Source organism: Mytilus edulis, chromosome 7 (assembly GCF_963676685.1).
Source record: "Mytilus edulis chromosome 7, xbMytEdul2.2, whole genome shotgun sequence".
Classification (NCBI taxonomy): Eukaryota; Metazoa; Mollusca; class Bivalvia; order Mytilida; family Mytilidae; genus Mytilus; species Mytilus edulis.
Genome location: NC_092350.1, coordinates 74,101,057 through 74,126,976, shown reverse-complemented (window position 1 = coordinate 74,126,976; position 25,920 = coordinate 74,101,057). Strand labels below are relative to the sequence as shown.

The window sequence follows — 25,920 nt, the reverse complement described above, 5'->3', positions numbered from 1 at the left end:
CCCTTCAAGTACACCGTAACTTTTCAATTGATTCTTTTTGACTTGAATTCCAAGCCATGAGATTTGTTTGATTATTGGTGAAATAAGACGCAAACTGGGTGTAAAAAACTATTGTTTTGATTTTCTGTGTCAAACGTTTATAAATATAAAAAAGAAGATTTGGTGTAATTGCCAATGAGACAACTCTAAACAAGAGAACAAATTAAATGACACAGAAATGAACAACTATAGGTCACCGTACGGCCTTCAACAATGAGCAAAGCCCATACCGCATAGTCAGCTATAAAAGGCCTAGAAATAACTTTTGTTGCATGGTTGTATTTTTCATGAAAAGTTATTACCCCTATTTATGTTTTTAAGTGATAAAAATAACAATGTTCCACATGAATGTATGAATAAATATACCATAAAAATCACCTACGTGCCCCATTTTCCTAAAACAAACTAGAGAAATGTATATTAAATTTTCATGTGCATGCATTAACAATGCTTTTTATATGTAATAATCAGTAACATTTTATAAATGTTGATATTTCCTAGGAAATCGGTCATGAATGTGGATAAATTGCATGTTTCAATCTTACTTTTGCTTAAGATATCGATCATGAATATGACCAACGAATCGGACAGTATGAAAACATACGGTGGCAACGAGGCGGACAGTACACTTTGAATAGAAAAGATTCAATTGTGACAATATAATAAAAAAAAAATGAACCAAACTTTTGTGTGTGTATGCGGAATATGATTATTCAACTATGTATCGATTAAAAATCTTGAAAATGTTTGAATTTTCGGAGTTTTGTTAAGATTTATAACTCGAAAAATCGCAAAATTTTGACCCCTCTTCATGATCAGGAGTTATTTTAAAAAGACGGTTGATGCTAAAAGCATAAAATAAGCTTTAAATGGTCAAAAATACATCATTGTAGTTATTCACTTACCTTGAGCTGCTGAACAATCCATTATGGGACACTTTGTGTTGATATTCTATATTTTTTTGAAAAACAACGAGCCGATCGCCGTCGGACAGATCAGCAACTTCCGTTTTGTGTCACTGTCCGCTTGTACACTGTGATTATGTGTCAGAAACCTATATTTATCAAAAGTTTGATCACAATCCAATTTAAGACTGTATCAAGTCTCAATAATGTGTTGAAACTTGCACCTACTGTTTAGGGTTCGACCACTGCGGTTGAATCAGGCTGCGCGCAGCGAAGCATTTTATTTATTTATTGTAACACAATCAACATTAAGCAAAGTACAAGTACGCATCGATGTCCAGTCAGAATGGGGCATGTAAAGAGAGTCAGTGCCACGATATCTGCACACTCATGAATTTTGCCATTTTGGCCACACACCAATGCTGCCCTCGAAAAACAAGGACAATGTAAAACGCTGAATTTTAGTTAAAGCATTTACCTACGGAACGCTAAAAATATTCGAATATTTGAAAGCCAAGAAAATATAAGAACCATAACAATTTTAGAGGTGTTTGACCAAATGGAAAGTTGAAATGTCAAATTCCAACTAAGTAGATATAGGAAGATGTGGTATGAGTGTCAATGTAAAAACTCTTCATCACAATCACAATTTGTAAATGTAAACCATTATAGGTCAAAGTACTGTCGTCAACGTTAACGCGGAGTCTTTTTTCAGACAGAATAGGACCATTTTGCCCAAGGGAGTTGAAACCCATTTTTTTTTGTAAAACGACCTATTCTAAATTATGATTGTTGGTTACCAGTGGCAAATATTACATGTATGTTCAAGATGATAACAAATTAACATGATATATAACAGGTAGACTAAATAAGAGTCGTATATGCCACTGGAAAAATGAGGATATATTGAATAGGGACAGACATCTTTCCTTGCAACGAGTCACTGCAGGGGTTCTTAACGTGAGGAGTACTTGGCCTGAAATTTGATTGTTGTGCGATAACTTAAAAATGCACAAATTACAAACACGGAACTATCACTTAATGCAAAAAATATCTGGTTTCCTTTCTTGGCTTATCAGTGACAGTCCGTCGGAAGGACCATAAATGGCTGACCCGTGTTAAGAGAGAGCCATATCTCTTGCACGTAAAAGACACCCTTGTAAATCTCGAAAAAGAGCATGAAAATGCCGCTACAAGGCAGTACTCACATCCGCAAAGTGGAAAGGGATTAAATATAAACTTTTTAAAATTACAAATAAATAGATGGGAGCTTAATGTACAGCGGCAACTATTACATAGATTTGCAAGCTGAAAAATATTTATGGTATACGTTTATATGATATGAATGTATTGAGCTTTTTTTGGTCTTTTTAACATTATTCGTTTCGAGCGTGACTGGTTAGTTTTCTGTAGACGAAACGCGAGGCTGGTGCAAATACAAAATTTCCAACCTGGCGGCTATCGATGATAAGTTTATTTACATATATTGTAACAGTTTCCTAGCTCGAAGCTACTAATATTTGATCTTTAAGTTACTCTAAGCGGCTAGCAGTGTAAAACAAATATAAACAACCTCCAACATTCGCGGCTAGCACAACGTTCATAGCGACACAATTTTTAAAAAATTTTCCGTATCAATACTTTGAACTGAAATCAATGATACAAGGCAATATATTATCAATATGCAATCGATAACAAATTGAAAACAAAATGTTGAAAACTGCATGAGACCGAAGCGCTTTTTCTCGATCTACCCTCTCATGAACGTCCAAAGCCGAATATTTAATAGCGAACAGTTTAGAAAGATCCAAAATAGTTGATTAAAGGTAATCGTTCAAAATTATGTACTTGAATTTCGATAATTTCATTTGCCGACATGATTGCATATATAGTAATAAAAAGTCATAAAGCAAAAACAAAAATTGAAATCAAGTATAGAGCAATTTTATTGGTTACAGTTCAATTGAAAATGTATATACATGATCAACCCTACCATACTACTCGGCCTATTGAGAGTTGTCCAGTTTTCACTGTTTTTCCCTAAATGACGAGACAATAGTTCTGAGTTATATATCTGAAACCCTAAGCTAAAAGAGATATTTTAAAACGCAAATTCACTTTTTCGATGCAGATTTAACAAGTTTACAACTGCCTGCCTCTGGTCTCATTCTATACATAAACTTCTAAGTAACAGTAACTGTTCATTTTATTTTGTTTCGTTTTGTTCCGTAGCTAACAGGTGCCCCGCTTTTGCGGCCCCTTTTTAATTTTGATATCTTCATCAATAACTTTAAAAAAATCAAATTTTCAAAACGGCGAAATAATCAAAACTTCACTTTTAACGATTAATCAAAAATCTAAACTATAAAATCTAAAAACGATATTAATAATTTTAAAATTTCAATTATTTGTTTAAAATTTAACTTGAAAAATTCAAAACTTTTTAAGTTCCAAAATTCTACAATTGGAAAACTTTTCACTATTTTAAAATGATGTACGGACCGTACTGTAACAGTGCAAATAGAAAGTAGAATACTGTATATCATATAACTACTACGCAAATGCGGCACTATTTGCGAAATACTTCTGGTCCTACACCAGTGGTCCTTTTTACCACCTTCGTGTCGTTTCGTGTCAAAATAATGTTTAATAAGCTTATCGTGACATAATAATGATATAACATTGTGCAATCCTAGCTCAACAACACGTAATTTCAACTGTACGTCGTGTAATTTCTAGTGAGCATATTGTATAATAAGCTTATCATGACATAATAATGATATAAAATTGTGCAATCCTAGCTCAACAACACGTACATTCAACTTTACGTCGTGGGATTTCCAGTAAGCATATTGTATGGTTAGCTTATCATGACATTATAATGATATACCATTGTGCAATCCTAGCTCAGCAACACGTACTTTCAACTTTACGGCCTGGGATTTCTAGTGAGCATATTGTATGGTTAGCTTATCATTACATGATAATGATATAACATTGTGCAGTTCTAGCTCAACAACACGTACTTTCAACTTTACGTTGTGTTACTTCTAGTTTGCATATTGTATAATTAGCTTATCATGACATTATAGTAAAATAACAGTATGCTAGTTTAGCTTTACATCGTATAGGTTAAAGTCTACATACATTATGATAAACCTATCATGACAGTATAATGGTATAACGTTGTGATATCTAAGCTTTACATTTATTAATAATAAGTCAACATCATGAAGTTCAACTATCCGTTTCATTTGTTATCCTAGCAATCGAAGAGTACGTCTACACATTATCCAGTATCAGGTTAACATCGTGTAATGTCAACTTAACAACATGTAATTTCAACTCAACGTTACGTGTTATAAGCATATCATCATAACGCCGTGGCTCACCAATATGCTTTCACAACATCAACACCTGAAGTTGCAAGTCAATACAACGCAGATTCAACTTAGCATTTCATTATTTAAAGTCTTCATTTTGATGATTTAATTCATCATCACGCTGTATTAACCTTACTTTGTAAGTTTCACCATAACGTTATGCAAATCTCTAATATATGACAGCTGAGGCTTTCCATAACATTTGAAGAAAGTCGTTAAGATAAATTCGTTACACGGTGTGTTAGTGACCTAATACGATATATATGGGATGGAATTTACTGACCCCATACATATCGTATTAGGTCACTAACTAACACACCATGTAACTAATAATATGACTTATTGGTATATATATATATATAATATTCTTCTCTGTACCAATGTATTTGGTGATTAGAATAAAGATATATATATATAATTATTTGCGGATATGGGAATATTTGTTTTCTGCAAGATTTATTTCAAAATATCATTAAAAGATCCAATAACTAGGAGTTTATGAAGTCCTGTGCATTTATTCTCAAAAATTTAAAAGATGTGTGAATGCACATTCGTCTTTGACAAATATCTAAACATATCACACATCAAGAAATGATGACAATATAAAAATGAATTGATAATATTGCCTTGTATCATATCAAGGCCTTTTAAAGCTAACTATATGCCATGAGGTTTCACATTGTTGAAGGCCGTACAGTGACATATACTAATTGGTATTATCTCCATCATGTGAACTCTGATTGAACTCCTTGACCTTATTTTTATAAAAGGTAAACAGACTGTTTCAAACAATTTCCTTTGCAAGAACCCATGACTTAAAATTAAAATAAGCTGAATGAGACGAACCCCACCCAAAAACAAAAAGATAAAGGTTCATAACATTTTTATAGGCTTTTTTTTTTTTATGAAATTGTTCCGTAGAGAGAAGTGATGTAGTTTTTATTATGTAATGACTATGTTATTTATTTTTAAATATAAGGATGCTATCGACGTTATTCGAATTATTCATTAATATATATTTCTTTATATATTCATGTTACATTTTTGTCTTTCATTATATCAAATCACAAGGTAATAAATATGGAACGTGTCCATGGGACACGGAGGATGCCCCAACTTGCGTACTACTTTATGAGTGACGCTACCCAAAATCGTAATTGATCTGAGTTTTATGGTAATAAACACATTGACTTTTATTATCTTTCATACCATTTGGTTAAATGCAAACTTAAGTTAGCGAACAGAAACGAAAATATAAGCAATTTTTATCCATTTGTAAGGAAGCATAACTCTAGGAAGGTTAAAGTGACGAAACCAAAATTAAAACTTGATCTATGTTTTGTGGCAATAAGTATTGTGTATAAGATTCATAAGGATAAGTTGGGGCAAACTAAAGTTAGAATACGGAAACGAAAAATTCAGCAATTTTTCCATTTGTACATCAGTCTATAAACTGGTACAAGTGACGCCATCACTTGATTTGTGTTTTGGGGTACTACAGATTGTGTATAATACATTAAAAGTCTCATAACATTGAGTTAAGGCAAACTTATGTTAGAGAACGAAAACCAACTTCGAGACGTACGGACGGACGTACAGTTGGACAAAGGTAAAACTTAATGCCTCCTCTGCTAATGCTGGGGCATAAATATCTATTATTAAATGTTCAAGAATACGTAAGCCAAGGCAAACCGTGCGCGACTCTCAATGGTAATCACTATCGTTAAAAACCCCCATAGACATGAGATAACTCTAGATCTCCACAAGAGACTAAAAGGACATTAGGGTTAGCAACTAATAGGTCACCGAACGGCCTTCAACAATGAGCAAAACCCATACAGCATTATAAGCTTTAAGATAAAGAATGGATATGTCTCGGGAATTGATAGGAAAAGAGGTAACAGTTTTAATAAAGATTAAATCAGAAAATAAAATACTTACACACATTGATCTTAGAGTATGAGTGTCTTTAACATTGAAGGTATCGATAGTTATACTATATCACCACATGAACAATTTTTCAACCATGTTCCTGCAATAGTGAACTTGGCCATGTGGTTCATAAGTGTTTCTCGTTTTTTATATAGATTAGAGCGTTGGTTTTCCCGTTTGAATGGTTTTACACTAGTACTTTTGGGGGCCCTTTTGCTGTTCGGTGTGAGCCAACTTGAAGGCTCCGTGTTGAAGACCGTACTTTGACCTTTTAATGGTTTACTTTTATAAATTGTGACTTGGATGGAGAGTTGTCTCATTGGCGCTCATACCACATCTTCAAACGTTGAAGAATTGTTTTAAAATGATCAAAAGACTAAGTTAAACTATATAACAGTGCTTTTCACGATTAGTTATACCAGTATAGTCGTTCAATTTGCAATTTTACCGATTGTGTCCTAGTATTCCTGATGGTTACATTTTGACTGAGTGTGTGGTTGATGCATGCATAGCAACAGATGCGTATTATGTCAGTCAGTCAGCCAGTCCTGTCCCTATTAGAAAGCAAAATCATCAGTTTACATTGATATTTCTTCCTAATTGATCTACAATAAACTACACGCCCGTAGCCAGGGGGTTCGAGGGGAACGAAACACCCCCGCCCCTTTTTCGCCTTGAAAACAAATAAGCACTACTAAAGTTGACGTTCTGTTTGAATTGTAACAGTTAAAGTTGAGTATAATTTCATTAAACCCCCTTCCTTGGAAATTTCTGGTTACGGGCCTGAACTACTGTCGTCTTCATTTATATCGGTGAAAAAAAAAGATAACACTGAACTTAATTTCACTCATATATTATTGCAATGAAAACTTTTGATACTGTTAACTGAACTTTTCTGTTTACAATAGAATGCTTAATCTTCCTAAGCACGTAAAATTTACGCAGGTTTTTGGTGGGGTTCGTTGTTGTTCAGTCTTTAGTTTTCTATAGTATGTGTTAACTTGTGCGTTTGGCTTCTCTTCATTTTTTTCTTTTGTTTTTGTTTTTTTGCCATGGCATCGTCAGTTTGTCTTCGAATATGAGTTTTGATATTGTTTTGTTATCTTTCGCCTATCTCTTGTCAGACAGTAAGCAGAGTAGTTTATAAAATGTCCATGTTTTAACGTGAACGTTACGTTACATCTTCTTTTGATCAGAAATATACGCCATTAGTTTGATAAATTAATAAGCATTACCATAACTCAAATACAGGTAAGCAAAAGTTCCAGTGCTCAAAGTAAGATATTTGTTCTAAATTAAAGTGGTTGATTAAGGAGGCGAAATGGATGGCAGTAGGGGTTGTAGATGACGTACCCAGGTATGCCGCTCTTTGATTGGAAAATATATAAATGTAGTCTTGTTTCGTGGCAAATGAATACACCAAGACAATATAAAGTTATGGATTCTTTATTTCGTTCTATATTGTAATCCAAAATAAATACCCTGTAATAACAATACATTATATTAATGGATGTAATATAATTAAGTAACTATATAAAAGATTTAAAACATTATGTTAACAATTATGAACAAGGAAACTGTTTACTTTTCCAAGCATTTAAATAATAAAAGAATACTATATAATTTCATTAAGTCGGAAATAGTGATCTCCAATTCTATTGTCTCATGAATACATCTAAATACCAAATCTAATCATAATGCATATGTCGATGCATTAGTAATACATTATAACAGTAATGCAATGAACTGTTAAATACCAAATTTAAATAAGCATATTTAAAAATAACATATACATGCAAAGCAAGAACATACGTGCAAACAAAGCATAAAGCACTTTCTAAAGCAGACAATACAATAAGCAAAACGCACATAGATTCAACATAACAAAACCTACCTCACAGGTATTTGTGAAGGCTTGAATACAATTAAAGTACGATCACATCAGGTTGATGCCGACATGGTGGGTCATCAATATGGAATATACCTGCAGTACAAATATTAAATTCATAACTAACCTAATCTGCATATCAAAATAAGATAGTTATTATCTTTATCAATTTATGACTTTATTTAATATCTGAAATTATTATAAAACATTCATTCCATAAAATTCAATAGTTTAATCCATTTACTGAAATTTAGCTGTTTTATATAATTTACTGTTTTAACCATAAAAGCATAATTATTAAAGAGATTTAAAGTTCTTTTAAGTTTTCTATTGTTACACTTGCATATCACATCTACACATCATTCAAACATGCATTTATTCATAACATTCGTAAATCATGCATACATATAATTATAAGGATAGATAATTAATATATTAGTATAAGAAGAATAACTGACCTTATAAATAGGAAAACCAAACTCCAAATAGAATATAATATTACAATTTACTAGACAATGAAAATGGTGTCCATTACACAAAGTGACCATGTAGAAATGTAAAGTTCCCGCCAAAGAATTGACCACTAATCAATACCAATAAAACACAATTGAAACACCTGATAAAAGTCACACCTGAGCGAACCTAAAATATACACTCCGTATAGTTTAACCATGCACTAATATAATACTACAGTATTACTTATATATAAAATACATATATCCTAAAATAACACTTTACCACATAAATAATTAGCTTAACATTTTTCCCAAATAATATTTTAGTAGTATATATATTCATTGTTAATGAACTACAATGTACACCCTTTAAAAAAAGAAATCCACCCCTTAAATAGATTGGGTTTAAAGATATAACTGAAATATAAAAAAAGAAGAGGTGGTATGATTGCCAATGAGACAACTATCCACAAAAGACCAAAATAACACAGACATCAACAACTATAGGTCACCGTACGGCCTTCAACAATGAACAAAGCCCACACCGCACAGTCAGCTATAATAGGCCCCGATAAGACAATGTAAAACAGTTCAAACGAGAAAACTAACGGCCTTATTTATGTAAAAAAATGAACGAAAAACAAATATGTAACACATAAACAAACGACAACCACTGAATTACAGGCCCCTGACTTGGGACAGGCACACACATTAATAATGTGGCGGGACTCAATTAACGAAAAACGATGACGAAACACCCATGATTTGTCATCATATAAGAGATCTATAGTCATTGTGACAATAACAGTTTGTGACATATTTTATTCAAATTACAACGATTAAATATGAGATCAGACAGTTAAATTAAAAACGGCTTTAGTCTGGTTTTAAAATTTCTAAGATAAGAGGATGTGATTGAACTGCCGGCCACTGTGCTTTCATATTCAATAAATCTTTCTTAAACTCCGCATAGCTTCTTAGTGTGGAAAATTTGTCAAATATCTGCCAGAGTTTTTCGTCCGGATTTTTATTGTTTTTCTTGCAAAAATATCTTAACATGTCCACCAATTTCCATTGCATTTGTTCCACTCTTTCTGGTTCGTCTAATTTGACTCGATCTGTAAAATATTAAACATGAAACATTAAATTAAGCTTTTAAACCATTACATGTGCAACATTATACAAGGATTGAATGATTTGGTTAAACGCTACTGTTATTTCAAGCCGGTTCAGTTTCCTGTTGAGGGAGCCAGAGTGCCATGATAAAACCATCGATCTTTGAAGTTCGTCAACAACATAAACTGTGTCACAAACTGGACATGTTTTAATAATTTAATTACATTACATGTAAGTTTCATTAAAAAACGGTATTCTGATTGGCTGCTCTGCAATTTCGCGTTATTCCTTAATCAACTTCATTACACAATAAAATTCAATATTCATGATAACACGAGTTCCTACAATAAAGTGCACAAGAAAAATTAAATACAAACTTGATAAAATCGTGTTTTTATGATCCTAGCTAAAAAAATGTTATTATAAGTATTGAATGCTTCTTTTTGTAACTTCATACGGTTGTAAAAGCCGTTTGACCGTGCGCACCCTTTGAGAATGAAGCGGTTCCACGCTTTATACAAAATGTAATTCGGTCCACGTTTTACATCCTAATGAAGTTACAAAAAGAAGCATTCAATTCTCAAATACAAAGCTAAAGAGAGACAAAAGGGTAACACTACAGTTAGGACGTCATAATTATTCTGCATTCGTCACAACTCGGCCGATTCCGTACCTTATCTAGAGTAGCGGAGTCACCCGAGGATTGCCGATTGAATCATTCTGCACACCGGAAGCCGATTTGTCTTTACGATATGGACTAGTTGCAGATATGCTGTGTTATTCAATAACGCAATGCAATTTGTGTTCGGAACCCCACCTTTTCAACGATTTATCATACAGCAATTGGTAAATGTAACGCCTTGAAGAAAATTATGAATTTATGAACATTATTTATTTTACTAACATGAATTTTAATGATCGTCATTTTCGAAATAAATATTTATAAACAAAAATGTGTGCCTTGATATTTTTTACAAAGATCAAATAAAATTTATTGTTATTAACGCGTCACATAAATGGTAATGATCACGTGACATGAAAGGTTGTAGAGACATTTACTTCAATTGCTGTCAGTCCTAAAATAAAAAAAGGAAATTCAAAATGTATTTCTTAATTACCTGTGAAAGTCAGCACAATTGCACGAGAAAGAGTAACCTCCTCGACGGTGTATTGACACTTTTGAAGGATAGCTGCGAATTCTGAAAGTTTATCACATTCTTTATGTCCCATAATGCTATCAAATTCACTGAAGTGTAAACCGTATTCTATGGCAAATGATGGCGATTCTATAGCAATTACACCAAGTTCTATGTTGATTCGGTTGAACATTCCAAGAAATCCGTATTCAACGTAGCCAGCTAGAACATAGAAAATAAACCTAATTTAAAGTCATAAGAAAAGAGTGACTGGTGAAAAATAATGTTTATCCAATTCTTCAACCAATGCATGTATATATCATAAACTTAGTCCTCTGTGCACGATTTTATCATTTTTTACGCAAATATATCGTATAATCGTCAATTTTTTTTCTCTCTGTCTGTTATGATTTAACAAATATGGCTACTCATTAAATGCCGTGTTTTGAAGCCGAAGTTTACCGATTGTCACCTTATAGTAAATAATCAACAAAAAGCATGGGTATTTAGCACGTGTTTAACATATACAATCAGGTAATTGTTTATTTTAATGACAGATTCATGCGTATTGCTATCACCGGATTTTTACGAGGAGGGTCACGCTTAGGTCACTATGCATACGGAAAATATGTCGGAGAATTGCTTCCTGGCAGCAAGCAATTAAAAATAAGTAAACTTTTTCTAAATGTGGACAAATTAAAGAATTTTCCTAAGAAAACAGTATATGTACATAAAGTTGTATAATGAAAACTATCCATTTAGTTTTAAAAAAACATCTGCATATTTTTTTTTTTAATTTGAGGTTTCGTATGTCTTTAAGACTATATTTTAAAATAACAATGAAAATTAATTCCCTGACCACATATTTGATAAACCTGTTTTACAAAATGTGAGTGATGCCCTTCCAAATAAAACAAGAATGTGTCCATAGTACACGGATGCCCCACTCGCACTATCATTTCACATGTTCACTGGACCGTGAAATTGGGGTCAATACTTTAATTTGGCATTAAAATTAGAAAGATCATATCATAGTTAACATGTGTACTAATTTTCAAGTTGATTGGACTTCAACTTCATCAAAAACTACCTTGACCAAAAACTTTAACCTGAGCTTCACACTATCTTTTTCTTTGTTCAGTAGACCATGAAATTGGGGTCAATACTTTAATTTGACATTAAAACTAGAAAGATCATATCATATGGAACATGTGTACTAAGTTTCAAATTGATTGGACTTCAACTTCATCAAAAACTTCCTCGACCAAAAACTTTAACCTGAAGCGGGACGAACGAATGAACGAACGAACGAACGGACGAACGAACGGAGGCACAGACCAGAAAACATAATGCCCCTATACTATCGTAGGTGGGGCATAAAAATATTCCCTGGTAGTGCACATATACAACATGCATATATGCTTATGGCATATTCTTTGAAGGAACTATTTGACCTATCATAGCAGGTTCTGTGAGGAAAGATTTTAAATGAAAAATCCAACAGTTGGAAACAAATATTTTTATTCCAAAACTAGTTGTTGGCATGATGCGGGTTATTTTCTTCTCGTATTTTATGATACTGAACCTCTAACAGGAGGGATTGTGCATGATTTTCATATGATGAAGACATAATCTTTCACTTAGTTTAATTGAGATCTGGAGCTGGCAGGTCAGCAACTTCTAGTATTTCTTTGTTAAATAATGTATGATTGTCATTTGTTTAGTTTCTTTTGATACCTATTTTGAATTCGGACTAGACGTACGGTGACCTATAGTTGTTAATGTCTGTGTCATTTTGGTCTCTTGTGGACAGTTGTTTCATTGGCAATCATACCACATCTTCTTTTTTATAGATCTTCTTTTTAACTGATTGTTACTGTGCTAATTGTTATATGTTTTTTTCTACATTGATAAGGAGATAAAGTAGAAGGGTTGAGATCTCACTAAACATGCGCATGACATAATGTTTGTTAATAAGTCTTTTCATGGAGCAATTGAAATTAATATTTGTATAGTGTTTTCTTTCTAAGTTGTGATTAAACATTATTTTTTCAGTGTAGGGTGAAAGTTGGTGCCTATCAAAACGTTTAAACCCGCTGCATTTGTTCGAAATTTTCCTTAGTCTGGAACCTGATGTTCAGTGATTTTCGTTTATTGATGTGGTTCATATAGAGGTTTTCTTTTTGATTTTTATATAGATTAAACCGTTGGTTTTCCTGTTTGAATGGTTTAACACTAGTCATTGTTGGGGGCCCGGCCTTTATATCTTGCTGTTCGGTGTGAGCCAAGGCTTCGTGTTGAAAGTCGTTCTTTGACCTAAAATAGTTTCCTTGATGACTTGCATTGTAGATGGAGAGTTGTCTCATTTGCGCTCATACCACATCTTCTTATATCTATTAAGATCTATCGATTGTTTGCGCGTTTCCCAAGTCAGGAGCATCTGGCCTTTGATTGTCATGCATGAATTTTAATTTAAGTTCATTTTTATATTTTGAAGTTTAGTACGACGTCCATTTTCACTGATCTAGTACACATTTTCGTTTAGTGGCAAGCTGAAACTCGCCTCTTGGTACCGGGTTTTCTCGCTACCCTTAGGTGGCCTTCGGCTGTATTTTGTCCTTTGGTCGGGTTGTAGTCTCTTTGACATATTCCCCATTTCCATTTTGATTTTTTTGGGGTCTGAGAGTCACATGCAGAAAATGGACCAACAAAATATATGGACCAAAAAAAAATAGCGAATAATGAGGTGTTAAAATACAAAAAAAAAAAAAGAACCATTGCGAAAAAGTATAAAAAGGAATTCAGTAAAATGACCTAAATATTTTTAAATTACAGAAATAAAGGACCCCCATCCAGACCCTCTTCAAATGAGAACAAAAGTTCCGGGTTCAATCCCCGTTCCCGCTTTCGGCTCTCCCTTTACACCATTTGCGAGTATGGTCTTGAGGAAACGATGATAGTCCGTCGGAAATGAACGATTATCATTATGGCTGACCCGTATTAAGAGAACCAGGGAGCAATTTCTCTTGCGCGTAAAAGACACCCTTGCAGATGTCGAAAAAGAGCAGGCTAATTCCGCAACAAGGCAGCACTCCTACCGGCAAAGTGGATTAAAAAAATTGCAATAAATTGTTTCCTAAACCCCTATAAATAAATATGTTTAAACTAAACACTCTTTAAATATATTGCATACCTTTCAATAGAGTAGCTTGGTCATGTTTAGACAGATTACAAAATTCTGGAAGCCTTCTTGCAAAATTAATCATGCCACGAATAGACCTGTCCATTTCTATAGCAATCATGCTCATTTTGTCCTTACGGTCATCAAGTTCGATTCCGGTTGCTTTATGGAATTCCTCATAAACACTAGCAGGTAAAACACCCATGTTACCAAATACTTCCTCCTTTTGCTTGTGCCTTTCCTGCAAATAAAGTAATGTAAATTTAATGGCAATAGTAGAGACTTAAAAGGAATGCAAACTACGGAAATCTAAGACAATGAAAAAGAAAGGAGCAAAATGAGTAGCAAAGTCAATGATGTATAATACGTCAAGGAGATTCATATGTGTGACTTTGGTGACATATAAAACTTGAAAAATAAGTTACACATACAATGCTAGATCATATGTCTACAGACCTAAATATAAAAAAAAAACAATTACAAGGTACAAACCAGAGGCAGAAGTAGACTAAGAGGGTGGGCGGTCCACCATTATGGAGCTACATTTATGGCAAATACAAAGACTATTAATTACATATCAAATTCCTAACGTTGAGTAGATAGCAGGTCCCTTTTTTCAAAATTCTGGACCGCATTTACAAACGTACCGTCCTACTAAAGTGCACATGGTTAAGTGTTCCTTTTCGGGTTTTAATATATTAATATAAACCACAAGGCATTACTGTGATCAAAATAAATTTGCAACGTTGTCTTAAAAGATAAAATTAAAATCGTTCCCCTTCCTCTCGTTGGTTTATTGTTTGTTGGTAATTAACACTACTTTCAGCACACAGTCCAAATGTTGTTGGTCGGCTCAAATTGGCGGAGGAAACCGATGGACCCGGTGAAAACTTCTGGTACATTTGTATCTACAGGAACACTTGAAATCCTTGTCGAACCCATACCTTAGTGTTACATGTAACAGGCTATTGACAACTGCACATAGAATTATGACTTTAACAGTGTTTATTAAAAAATGACAAAAAAAACATTAAAGGTAGGCTACATGTATTTCTAAGCTTAAAATATAGGGTAGCCTAGGTAGAGAAATAGGAAACACGCATATTTTTTTATTATTTGACCTAGGTCGAAATGAGCGTTATCAACAATTTGTCTCTATTTGAAACACAGAAATAGTATTGACATTTTGACATCACACAATAGTATTAAGTGTCATGCTGTTGTGAACACAATTTCGTTGTAAACTACTTGAAACCAAAATGCCAACCATCTGGTTAGGGACGAACGGACACGCAAATCGGAAAGATTAATACCCTCTACTATAATCAAATACGTGTCTGTAAATAAGTGAACTTGGTGCTATTCCGGTTATCCTTCGTGAGTACATAGTTTTTGAGCTCATCTATTTGTTTTACAATGACCATCAACATATATAATTTTTATCACTTTTTAAAGTGGAACCAAACACCTTTACCTAAATTAATTTGGCTTGTTTAATTTTTATCAAATGTATACAAAAAATTTACCTTAACCATTTGTCAAAAATATAGAATAGAATAGAATAGAATAGAATAGAATAGAATAGAATAGAATAGAATAGAATAGAATAGAATAGAATAGAATAGAATAGAATAGAATAGAATAGAATAGAATAGAATAGAATAGAATAGAATAGAATAGAATAGAATAGAATAGAATAGAATAGAATAGAATAGAATAGAATATTTTTATTCACCAAATTAGGGCCCCAGGAGGGCATATAGCATACAGACAATATTATTATAAACAATAACATATGCAGTACACAAACAATAAAAGATATGTAACAAGTGTTATAAAAATAATAAAATAAAAAAATATACCACAGAAAATACACTCAACAAAATAGTAGCAATGTATTATTATTTAATGAATACTATGTTGACATTGACTCAAGTGCACCCGGTAAGCGTATTTTCACTTTGAAAAGACAAACATGAGGCATTAGTAGTTTGTGCGGAGAAATCTCAATATAAAAAACACAAAAAATATAACAACAAAAAAACAAAACAATTAAGCACTCGCACATTTGACTATGAGGTATACTGGAAATAACAAGTATATTTAATAAAGGATATTTAATGTGACTTATCTGCAGAAAGCACCAAGAGTCGGTGCTTAAAGGGAAGTCCCTACTTGTACTTAATGCAGATGAATCAAATATAACTAGTATATATATTTATTTAGGGGCCAGCTGAAGGACGCCTCCGGGTGCGGGAAGTTCTCGCTGCATTGAAGACCTGTTGGTGACCTACTGCTGTTGTCTGTTCTATGGTCGATTTGTTGTCTCTTTGACACATTCCCCATTTCCATTCTCAATTTTATTTAATATTTTGATCATTGAGAAGCCTAATATGTACAATATAAATTAATTCAAACGTTTAGGTGATTTTTATAGAGTTATCTCCCTGTAGTGTTGTACTTGTCTTAAGCCGCAACCTTGCTGATACATGTAGTAGCGAATAATCATACCAAGTTTCATCACTGGACTCAAGTGGTTTTAATGTAAGAGAGCGGAAACGATTTGTGACGAAATGACGTACGGAGAACGGACGGACGAACTAACAAGCTGTCAGATTACTACGTACAGACATTATATCATATGACTTTGACGAACTTAACCTACAAGGGTTAATTTTTACAAACTCTGACTTGGATCAGAGATCATTGGCTCTCGTACCACATCTTATATCTATATATGATACATACGTATATTATCTGATGTTTTTCCTTTAGTCCACCGGGTAAAAAACCTTGTCGAAAATCCGGGATTATCTCCTCTTGAACTTTGATTAGCTCCTCAACAAGAATATCGGCAACAGTATTGTAAATAGGAATGTCGGATTTCTTGACTTTTTCTGGTTGTGGTATTGGTTTTGTCTTTCTTTTTACTTTTGGTGTCTCTTGTTTCGCAATTTTATCTTGTTCCTTCAATTTCTTTACTTCTATATAATCACTGGTTCGCTTGTTGTACGAGTACCGACCAATTTTTATAGCTGTTGAAATAATAAAAATTGTTACATTTGTTAATACTTTATATAAAAATAAGAAGATGTGGTATGATTTCCAATGCAGTTACTCTACACCAGAGACCAAATGACACAGACATAAATAACTCTTGGTCACTAAACGGCCTACAACAAGGATTGTTTTCCGCGAGGATCTATTATTCGTTTTTTGAAGAAAAGTTTATTTTTATCTTTCAATAAGCATTTTGAAAGTTTTATTATTTTACCAGTTGCAATTTTTTGTCATACATGTAATTGTTTTTTTTCTGAAATTCCCTCTATCCCCTCGCCAAAATGTCAAATGGTCGTCGCCTAAAAGACAGATTTCACAACATTTTCCAGGTCCTTCAATCTACAGCCAATTAGTGTCATTGAAATATCTCAATAGATATTAATCTTTATTAACAAGGCAAGCGATTTCTCAAAAAAAAGGTTACAATTAATCGGATTTTTGCAGCCTTTAAATCTCATAATTAACGCTGGTTATTTATTAAATAAAGAAATGCTATTCGTATTCAAGTAAAACAATATGTTGAGATTCCAATTCCAATTCAAATTTGAAATGAATGAATACTTCCGAAGATTGACTGTGATATAATCGACCAACCTTGCCAAGACTTTTATTAACTATCAACCATGGAATTGACGGCAAGTTTCATCCAATCAAAACTTGCAAAAGGAGCGTTTCATGTACTTTTTTGTTTGGAGGGGGGAGGGTTAATGGTCAATAAAATAAATGTGCTCTACGTAACATTACTAACCATCATGAGACATTCCAACATCTAAACATTTCTTGTATCTACAGTAAGAACACATGGTACGTTTTCCTGTTCCCAGTTTACAATTTCCGGTTTCACGCATACATCTATATTCCTCTTTATTTTGGACCACTTTCACTATACTTCGGCGGAAAAAACCCTGAAAACACGTTAAAATATTATTATGCATAATACTCTTGAGTACTTAAATTTATGAATGATCTATACAACACTTTTCTTTTACTCGAGTTAACAACTTTATTAGACTATACCTTACCATGCCCATTTGTAATTTACATAAACTGTCCAAAGATCATTCCGAACATCTACTGCATGGTTAAAATAGCGTCGTATCAGTTCAATAGAACATAGAACCGTGAGTACCGTGATAGCTGTGACAATATATTGATTAGTTCTCCTTCAGTTGTTTACTCTCGGGTAAATTCAGATGCCAAATTAAGTAAGATTCAAATTTTTTCGGGGGGGGGGGGGGGGATTTGCTCATTGCTGAAGCCTGAAAAGTGACATCTTGTATATTTTCAGTTGTTAACAAACTTCTCGCTTCACTTTTGGTACTCGAAAATCATTCAAGGAATTGTGGTATACCTTTTAAACTTTAATTAATTGCAATGGTCCCTTTGTTGTTTTTTCTAACAAACTTTGCCCATCTATTTTACAAGTATACATAAAATAATGCTGCAATCAGGCGTTGTGCATTGCAGTTGATGATATTGTTGTTTGGTAATTGATACGATTACATTGACTACGTAACAAATACGTTTTCGTTGGCGTAGACTTTGTTTAATCTTTTAACACTTTAAAATTTTCAAGTTGGTTTATTTTACGTTTTCAAACACAAGTCTTTCTCAGATAGAAAGGGTCAACATATATTTATATTCATAATATTCCCAGAATGCAGCATTGATCTACTAAAGACGAAAAAATATAACAAAATTGGAACTAGAATACCCAAAATGTATAGTCATGACATTCATCATGTTCATAGAAAGCAAAGATAATGCATTTTCAGACAAATTATACCTTGCAAGGTTCACATGTGTTTACTCCATAGTGCAAACCGGACGCCTTTTCTCCACACACTCTACATGGCGGAAGTGCGTCTGGGTTTGGTGGATGTTGTCGACTGTTTTTGAAATATTTTCGAATACTTCTTACTTTTCCAGGCGGGTTCGAGTTAGCCCCTTCATCATCAGAAGATGAATCTGACCTAGAGGACTTCAATGAAGGTTTGTGTAGAGAACTACCTATAATGACCAATCCGGAAGTTCGTTCTGAACTTATTCTTGACGTAGAATCGGGACTAACTGGTTTATCACTACTAGTGCTCACTCCGGAATCTGGACTTGGTTGTTTGGAAGATTGGACTGTGACGTCATGTACAGCTTTTGTTTCATCAGTATCATTTTCAGAAATGGTGCATTTGCAATTCGAGCACAGCACTTTTGACTCTGTTGCTGTGATGGAGTTGGACGATTGTTCATGCTGATTGCTACCGTCTACAACATGTTCTAGCAATGAGAGAGAACTAGTCAGTTGTACGTAATTATCATCCCATTGATTGGTTGTAAACTTTTCTTTCAACTTGTCCATTGTGCTAGAGAAAAGAACCAAATTGTTATATATATATATATATATGCGTAAAAAGCAAATTACAACTTTAATATCAAAAAGATGAGGAGTCATATATTGGTTTTTTTTCATAGATAGGTACGGGATACCACATTTACTCATATTCTCAGACTCTCATAGGCGTGTACATTTACATGTACATACTTTTGTCAATAACTTGGTTTATATCAGGTTAATTAGTGTAAATGTGTATCCATGTGGTTTTTTGTTTAAATTTCCTTTAATCATTCTAATCACTTTCTGTGCTTTATTTTGTAATTCATTTGATTGTATAGCTCAAATTTTGGGCACCATGATTGGTTAATAAAATTATCTATCCATCTACTTTAAATTTTCGTTCAAACTGTTCCGCCAGGATGAAAAATGTTTTATTAAAAAATCTTTATGGGGTTTTGTGATACACAGATCACATCTGCATGTAAGCTTAACAATGCACCAATTCAATCTTAACCAAGTCCAAAAGTTTGGGAAATCATACACTTTATGAATGGGTGTTTTTATAATGATCCTGTTATAAGTAAGTAAATTGTTTATTATAGTGACATGTGTAAATCAGCATAAAATTTGTACAAAATATAATTACATATATAATACACCCGGCCCAATGGACCAATAAGTCACCTTTTACTGTTAGTTCAATATAAATGTTCTAATATCACGTGTCAATTGCCAATTTAAATTTAAATACAGATAATTATAGATTAAGAATTAACGATTGTAAAAGTTCATATATTATTCATCTAATGTTTGTGAAAAAGTTTAAGAATGTTAACTAGAGTAAACTGTTTGTTTTCTACGGAAAAGTGACGCTGCTAAGTATTTAGCTATTTTCCTTGGATGGTTCACCATTAGAAATGTTAATTTTCCCTGCTCATCTAGTTGCGTAAAGTCAGGCACCATTAATATCTCGCTAAAAACAGTTTGTCTGATATCATTATAAAATGTGCAGTTTATAAGAAAATGTAGCTCACTTTCAACATTTTGAGAATTACAAAATCGGCATAGTCTGTTTTCTACTGGTTCCCCAATATATCTACCAGTCTCAATTCTGATCGGTAATATGCCGCATCTAAACTGGGCTAGCACAGATCGCTCGTGTTTCGTAAGATTTAGTTTTACATAGTGCTCTAGTTCGAAGTTTGTTTTAAAATCGTAGCTTTGGTTTAATTATCAAGGACTCTCTCCATATATCACTGTAATAAGTTCGTACAATTTGTTCAAAAGATTTTAAATCCACCATTGTTCTACTTTCGTAATAATGTAACATATTAAGTTTAGTGAAAATATCTTTAGTGTCACTACACCAATTGTTTGTGCAACGATCATAATCCATATTGAACACCACTTTAGTTAATCGGTCGTCTTCAAACGATAAAAGCCTATTCCAGTATCGAATAATGTTCACCCAATGCCGAAACTGACTTGGTATTCATCCAGTATCCCCATACAGTGCTAGAATTGGTGCAAATCTGTGAACGCCTAAGTAATATCGAATTGCTCTGTTCTGTACGTTGTCTATTGATTGGAACTTCCTATTTCCCCATATTCCAGATGCGTAGTCAAGGATTGGAGTAACACACGAGTTAAAAAGTTTTTCATAAGACTGAAAACCAAAATCCTTTAAACTATGGATTTTCGAAATAATTTTACCTAAGGCTCTTCCTGCACCTTTAGCCAAAGTCTCTGCATGTAAATTAAAGTTACCTTTACAGTTAAAAGTTACACCTAAGTATTTGTAATGTCCAAGGTCTGTAATAATGGTCGAGGAAGTCTGTAATGGCCCGCGGAATCGCCGAGGTCCATTACAGACATTCGAGGCCATTATTACTGACCAAGGACATATAACAGCGCCATTATAAAAACACCCATTTCTTAATACATTTATTAACCAACTGAAAAAAGTGTATGTGTTGCTGCCAACTTGATGTACTCTCTTACTCTTTTAATGCCAGTTTAGTTTGAAAAAAAATAATTTGTACTTCACCATGATCAAGCTTTAAATATACCAAATATCCAAGATATTAAGTTGAAATAATATATGTGTTGAAAACAGGATGAACAGTGATCCCTTTATATGGTTCTTTAATGTTTGCTGCTGGTTACTAAATTAAATAAAATACAAAAACTTATTATACTCTTTACAGCTTAATTTTATTAACTTTATTAAAAACCCTAACTGGGCTTAATACAGACAAGCTGGGCATTCATACAGGGCCATTACAGAAAAAACAGGGCCATTACAGAAAAAACAGGGCCATTACAGAAAAAAAAACAGGACCATTACAGAAAAACAGGGCCATTACAGAAAATATGTTATTTTTAATAACCAGTCATTTTTGGCAATAATGTACTTAGTTGGTTAATAATATAGAGTAAAGTAAGGCAAGTGTGTATAACATGTAATTATAACCGTCGCCGATATGCCAATGTGAGTAAAAGATGTGCTAGATTTTTTAGCACTGCGCTTCGTCCTTTTACTTAAACAAATAAGAAGATACAAAGACCTAATTGATGAAAATATAGTGTCTTCTCAACAAAAAATTCAAGATGGTCCTGATTTATAGAATTTAAATGCTGAAGTTGTGTGTCTTTTCATTTAATTATAAATTTACAGTTTTCCCTCTTTTTGTCTCCGTGCTATTGTGTTTTCTTTGATAGTATATGACTCTTGATATGACTCGGTATTTAAGCAAGCAGCCATCAGGTGTTTTACTACGATGCAGACGCAAGAGGTATTTACGGTCGAGAAAAGGTTTAGCTGGCATGTCAGTTAAATGCTAGTAGTCTGTTGTTATTTATGTATTATTGTCATTTTGTTTATTTTCTTTGGTTACATCTTCTGATATCAGACTCAGACATCTCTTGGACTGAATTTTAATGTGCGTATTGTTATGCGTTTACTTTTCTACATTGGCTAGAGGTATAGGGGGAGGGTTGAGATCTCACAAACATGTTTAACCCCGCCGCATTTTTGCGCCTGTCCCAAGTCAGGAGCCTCTGGCCTTTGTTAGTCTTGTTTTATTTTAATTTTAGTTTCTTGTGTATAATTTGGAAATTAGTATGGCGTTCATTATCACTTCAAACTAGTATATATTTGTTTAGGGGCCAGCTGAAGGACGCCTCCGGGTGCGGGAATTTCTCGCTACATTGAAGACCTGTTGGTGACCTTCTGCTGTTGTTTTTTTTTCTATGGTCGGGTTGTTGTCTCTATAACCAGGAAGATTTGGACTATTTGCGATTAGATATAAATCAAGTTCAGACAATATATTTTAAGTGCTATAGTGACAATTTATTAATCCTTTTATCAAACCTTTTACATTTCTTTGTGTCTAATTAATTCTATTGTTAAAGATACGTTTGTCGTGATGGAAATCACTCTGACCATGACAAGTTAATCCGTTGGACACTAATCCTTTTCTATAGTAACTGTTTTTATATATGCTTGTGTATGTTATTTTGTAGTCAGTTTTAGGTCTTGGGTCTGGTACTTTCCGGACCTTGCTAATAAAGTTTAAAGTATTGGTATTCCGTCTTTGAATCACTATAACACGGAAAACTCCCGGTTATATATTGGTTGAGGTACCCGCGGCACGATCTTGAGCTAGTTCCCCAAACTAGTAATGAATACCTCCAGAAGCAACAATATGGAAGGATCCTGGAATTACCAGCCTTGCAGAAATGGACACCCGTTTCTGATGAGAAAAGCAGATACCTGTTTGGACTTTATGTGCAAATATTGCGGTAAGACATTGGACGTTTTCACATACCATCGATGTTATGCAGTTAACGCTTATTGTTACAAGTGCAAACATCCTGGACATTTTGCTCGCATGTGCAGTTTTCACGTTAAGCCATATGAAAACCCTAAACCGAAGAAGAAATCGAAGTCGAAATCCAAAATTCACAGAGACAGTGACCGTATGAGAACGTTTATTGAGAAGAAGCAAATGTCTCAATTTCCGTTTCAAGGACTTGAGGACCAGGAAATCGCTTCATTTACGTGCTCCATACAGGACGAATCCACGAAACAGCACATAAACAAGTTGAAAGTGACCAACCGAAACTTCATCAAAGAAATCGCTGCGCTCAAGTCTGAACATTCTAAATTGGATACCGTAGTGAAAGATAATGTGATATTAAGGAACAATTTGGACAAAGTAAATTTGGAACGTTTAGAACATGGCCGGATAATTCAAAAGATCGAACATGAGTTAGCCGAACATGCAAGTAGAACTGAAAATTTTGAGAAGGAAATAGTGCGTTTGAAAGAGGAAAACCTAAATCTAACCAACGCCAGACAACGCTTAACAATGGAGTTTAAAAATACTGACATGCACTACAATCGCATCTTAAATGATATGGAAGGCGAAATTCAGAGACTGAGGGAAGAGAACGTAAACAGTAGACACGAGACTCAACATCTAGATATAAAACATTCAAACCGAGGTGTGCGTTCGACCCTTGCAATTTGCTCGCGTGGCAATTCGCAGCAACATCATCGGCGTGGAGGAGGATACCCACGACGATAACAAAATTCATTCGGCCAACTCGGAGACCGAGTTTAGGTGGAGTAGTGGCGAATATAACCAGGAAGATTTGGACTATTTGCGATTAGATATAAATCAAGTTCAGACAATATATTTTAAGTGCTATAGTGACAATTTATTAATCCTTTTATCAAACCTTTTACATTTCTTTGTGTCTAATTAATTCCATTGTTAAAGATACGTTTGTCGTGATGGAAATCACTCTGACCATGACAAGTTAATCCGTTGGACACTAATCCTTTTCTATAGTAACTGTTTTTATATATGCTTGTGTATGTTATTTTGTAGGGAGTTTAGGTCTTAGGTCTGGTACTGTCCGGACCTTACTAATAAAGTTTAAAGTATTGGTATTCCGTCTTTGAATCACTATAACACGGAAAACGCCCGGTTATATCTCTTTGGCACATTCCCCATTTCCAATCTCAATTTTATTACTATATATACAGATATATATATACATGTACTTCACTATCAACTACGTATTTTGTGTGTCTTTATCAACTTATATATCTTTCAACTACGAAATACAAATGTTGGGGTCTTTGAAACGTTAGATGTGTTTGTTTGTTTGTTTGCATTATTTTGTCAGCTATGTTTCTTGTCACATTAACCTTTTATATCTGTTTGGGTTGCTGTAAAATAAGGTTTAAACATTACCGTTATCTTTGGAAAATGCTTGTGCCACGTCAGGAATTCAGAAGTATATTCCCATGAGGGTCTGAGGGAGGTAGAGAAAAAAGATAATAATTGATCAATACCACAGAAAAGTGGACCAACTAATGAAAAGCAGAGATAAATAGACAAACAAAAAATTATAGATAAGAGATAAAAATAGACAAAATTGTTTTAAAAAAGTAGAGAAAAATATTTGCAAATAACAAGAATAAATCAATTCAAAATCTAGGGACCCCTTCCAGACCCTGTTCTATTAGTTCCGGATTGATAAAGTCAAACGTTTGAGTTATCCATGTTAAATTATAGATAGACTTCCCCTTTTTTCCGTGATTTACTCTGCAGTCTGGTATTTATTCTTTTGGACAATCCTGACACCCATCGGTGTGAAGAAGTATGAAGAGAAAAAAAACCACCAATGAATATGCATGATCTTTAACCCAAGTAATCATATTTTCTATATATATATATATATAAAATCTATTGCAATATTTACCGAATAACAAAATGATCGAGGTCAATAGTCAGAACATTCGATTTTCTGTTAAAAAGATCAGTTTATTTTCCAGGTAATAATTTTAAATGAAATATTAGTGTCACTGAAAAATGATCTTTTAATTAATTAAACAATTGAGGTCCTAGTAAAGGTACGAAATGTCAATTACATAGCAAATACTGTGAACTGACCTGAACATTCATGTAATCGCTCACCTGATAATAATTGACAAACTAGTTATAAATAGAACTCAGTTTAGCGGGAAATTTCAAATTAGAATACACTTATGATATAAATGCAAAATTGATACTAAAAATTTCATATACAAAATAATTATAAGCATACTAAATCATTCAAATAGTTATCAAGGTACGTGGCTTATAATTTGATACGACAAACGCGCGTTTCGTCTACATAAACACACAAATATTCTTATTGCTAATCAAAGCGCCCAAAAGGAGCAGAACAATCAACATTAGTTATTTAAGGAATGACTGTAGTATTTTTTCTGTCTATGAAGAAATAACATAAAAAATTTGGTGCACACTGAATAACGCGCGTAGCGGGTTATTTACAGTGTGCACCACATTTTTTATGTTATTTCGAATAGACAGAACAAATATTACAGTCATTTCTTATAATTTAATACTAAATTCCATTTTAAACCGTAGAAAACCATGAAAAAACGTTGATGACGTCACGGTCATATGACTAA

At 33.5% G+C, this 25,920-nt stretch overlaps 1 protein-coding gene and 1 long non-coding RNA gene across 3 annotated transcripts; both read right to left on the bottom strand.

Annotated features, from left to right (window-relative positions):
• Nucleotides 1–7,645: 7,645 nt before the first annotated feature.
• Nucleotides 7,646–8,861, bottom strand: LOC139483637 (uncharacterized). Its single transcript, XR_011655060.1, has 3 exons — nt 8,606–8,861; nt 8,154–8,243; nt 7,646–7,741 (listed from the first exon to the last, which is right to left on the bottom strand). It is a non-coding gene; the product is annotated as an uncharacterized lncRNA (long non-coding RNA).
• Nucleotides 8,862–9,409: 548 nt separating this feature from the next.
• Nucleotides 9,410–25,449, bottom strand: LOC139482179 (nuclear receptor ROR-beta-like). Of its 2 annotated transcripts, XM_071265879.1 has the most exons (8): nt 25,397–25,446; nt 24,695–24,755; nt 18,882–19,455; nt 17,844–18,000; nt 16,784–17,070; nt 14,048–14,276; nt 10,837–11,076; nt 9,410–9,720 (listed from the first exon to the last, which is right to left on the bottom strand). In XM_071265879.1, the coding sequence occupies exons 3-8, from the start codon at nt 19,449–19,451 to the stop codon at nt 9,479–9,481; spliced, it is 1,725 nt and encodes a 574-aa protein (XP_071121980.1). In that variant the 5' UTR covers nt 19,452–19,455; nt 24,695–24,755; nt 25,397–25,446; the 3' UTR covers nt 9,410–9,478. The 2 variants fall into 2 exon arrangements, with proteins under 2 accessions (XP_071121980.1, XP_071121979.1); XM_071265878.1 differs by lacking the exon at nt 24,695–24,755 and having other exon boundaries at nt 25,397–25,449.
• Nucleotides 25,450–25,920: the final 471 nt, after the last annotated feature.

Bases quoted from the DNA above. Each gene is read 5' to 3' on its own strand.
- LOC139482179 (XM_071265878.1), bottom strand. The intron at 14,277-16,783 runs GTATGTATCATA...CTTTATTTGCAG, and splicing joins AAAAACATCAGATAATATAC to GAAAGGCACAAGCAAAAGGA. The intron at 9,721-10,836 runs GTAATTAAGAAA...AATATTTTACAG, and splicing joins AATTGTGCTGACTTTCACAG to ATCGAGTCAAATTAGACGAA.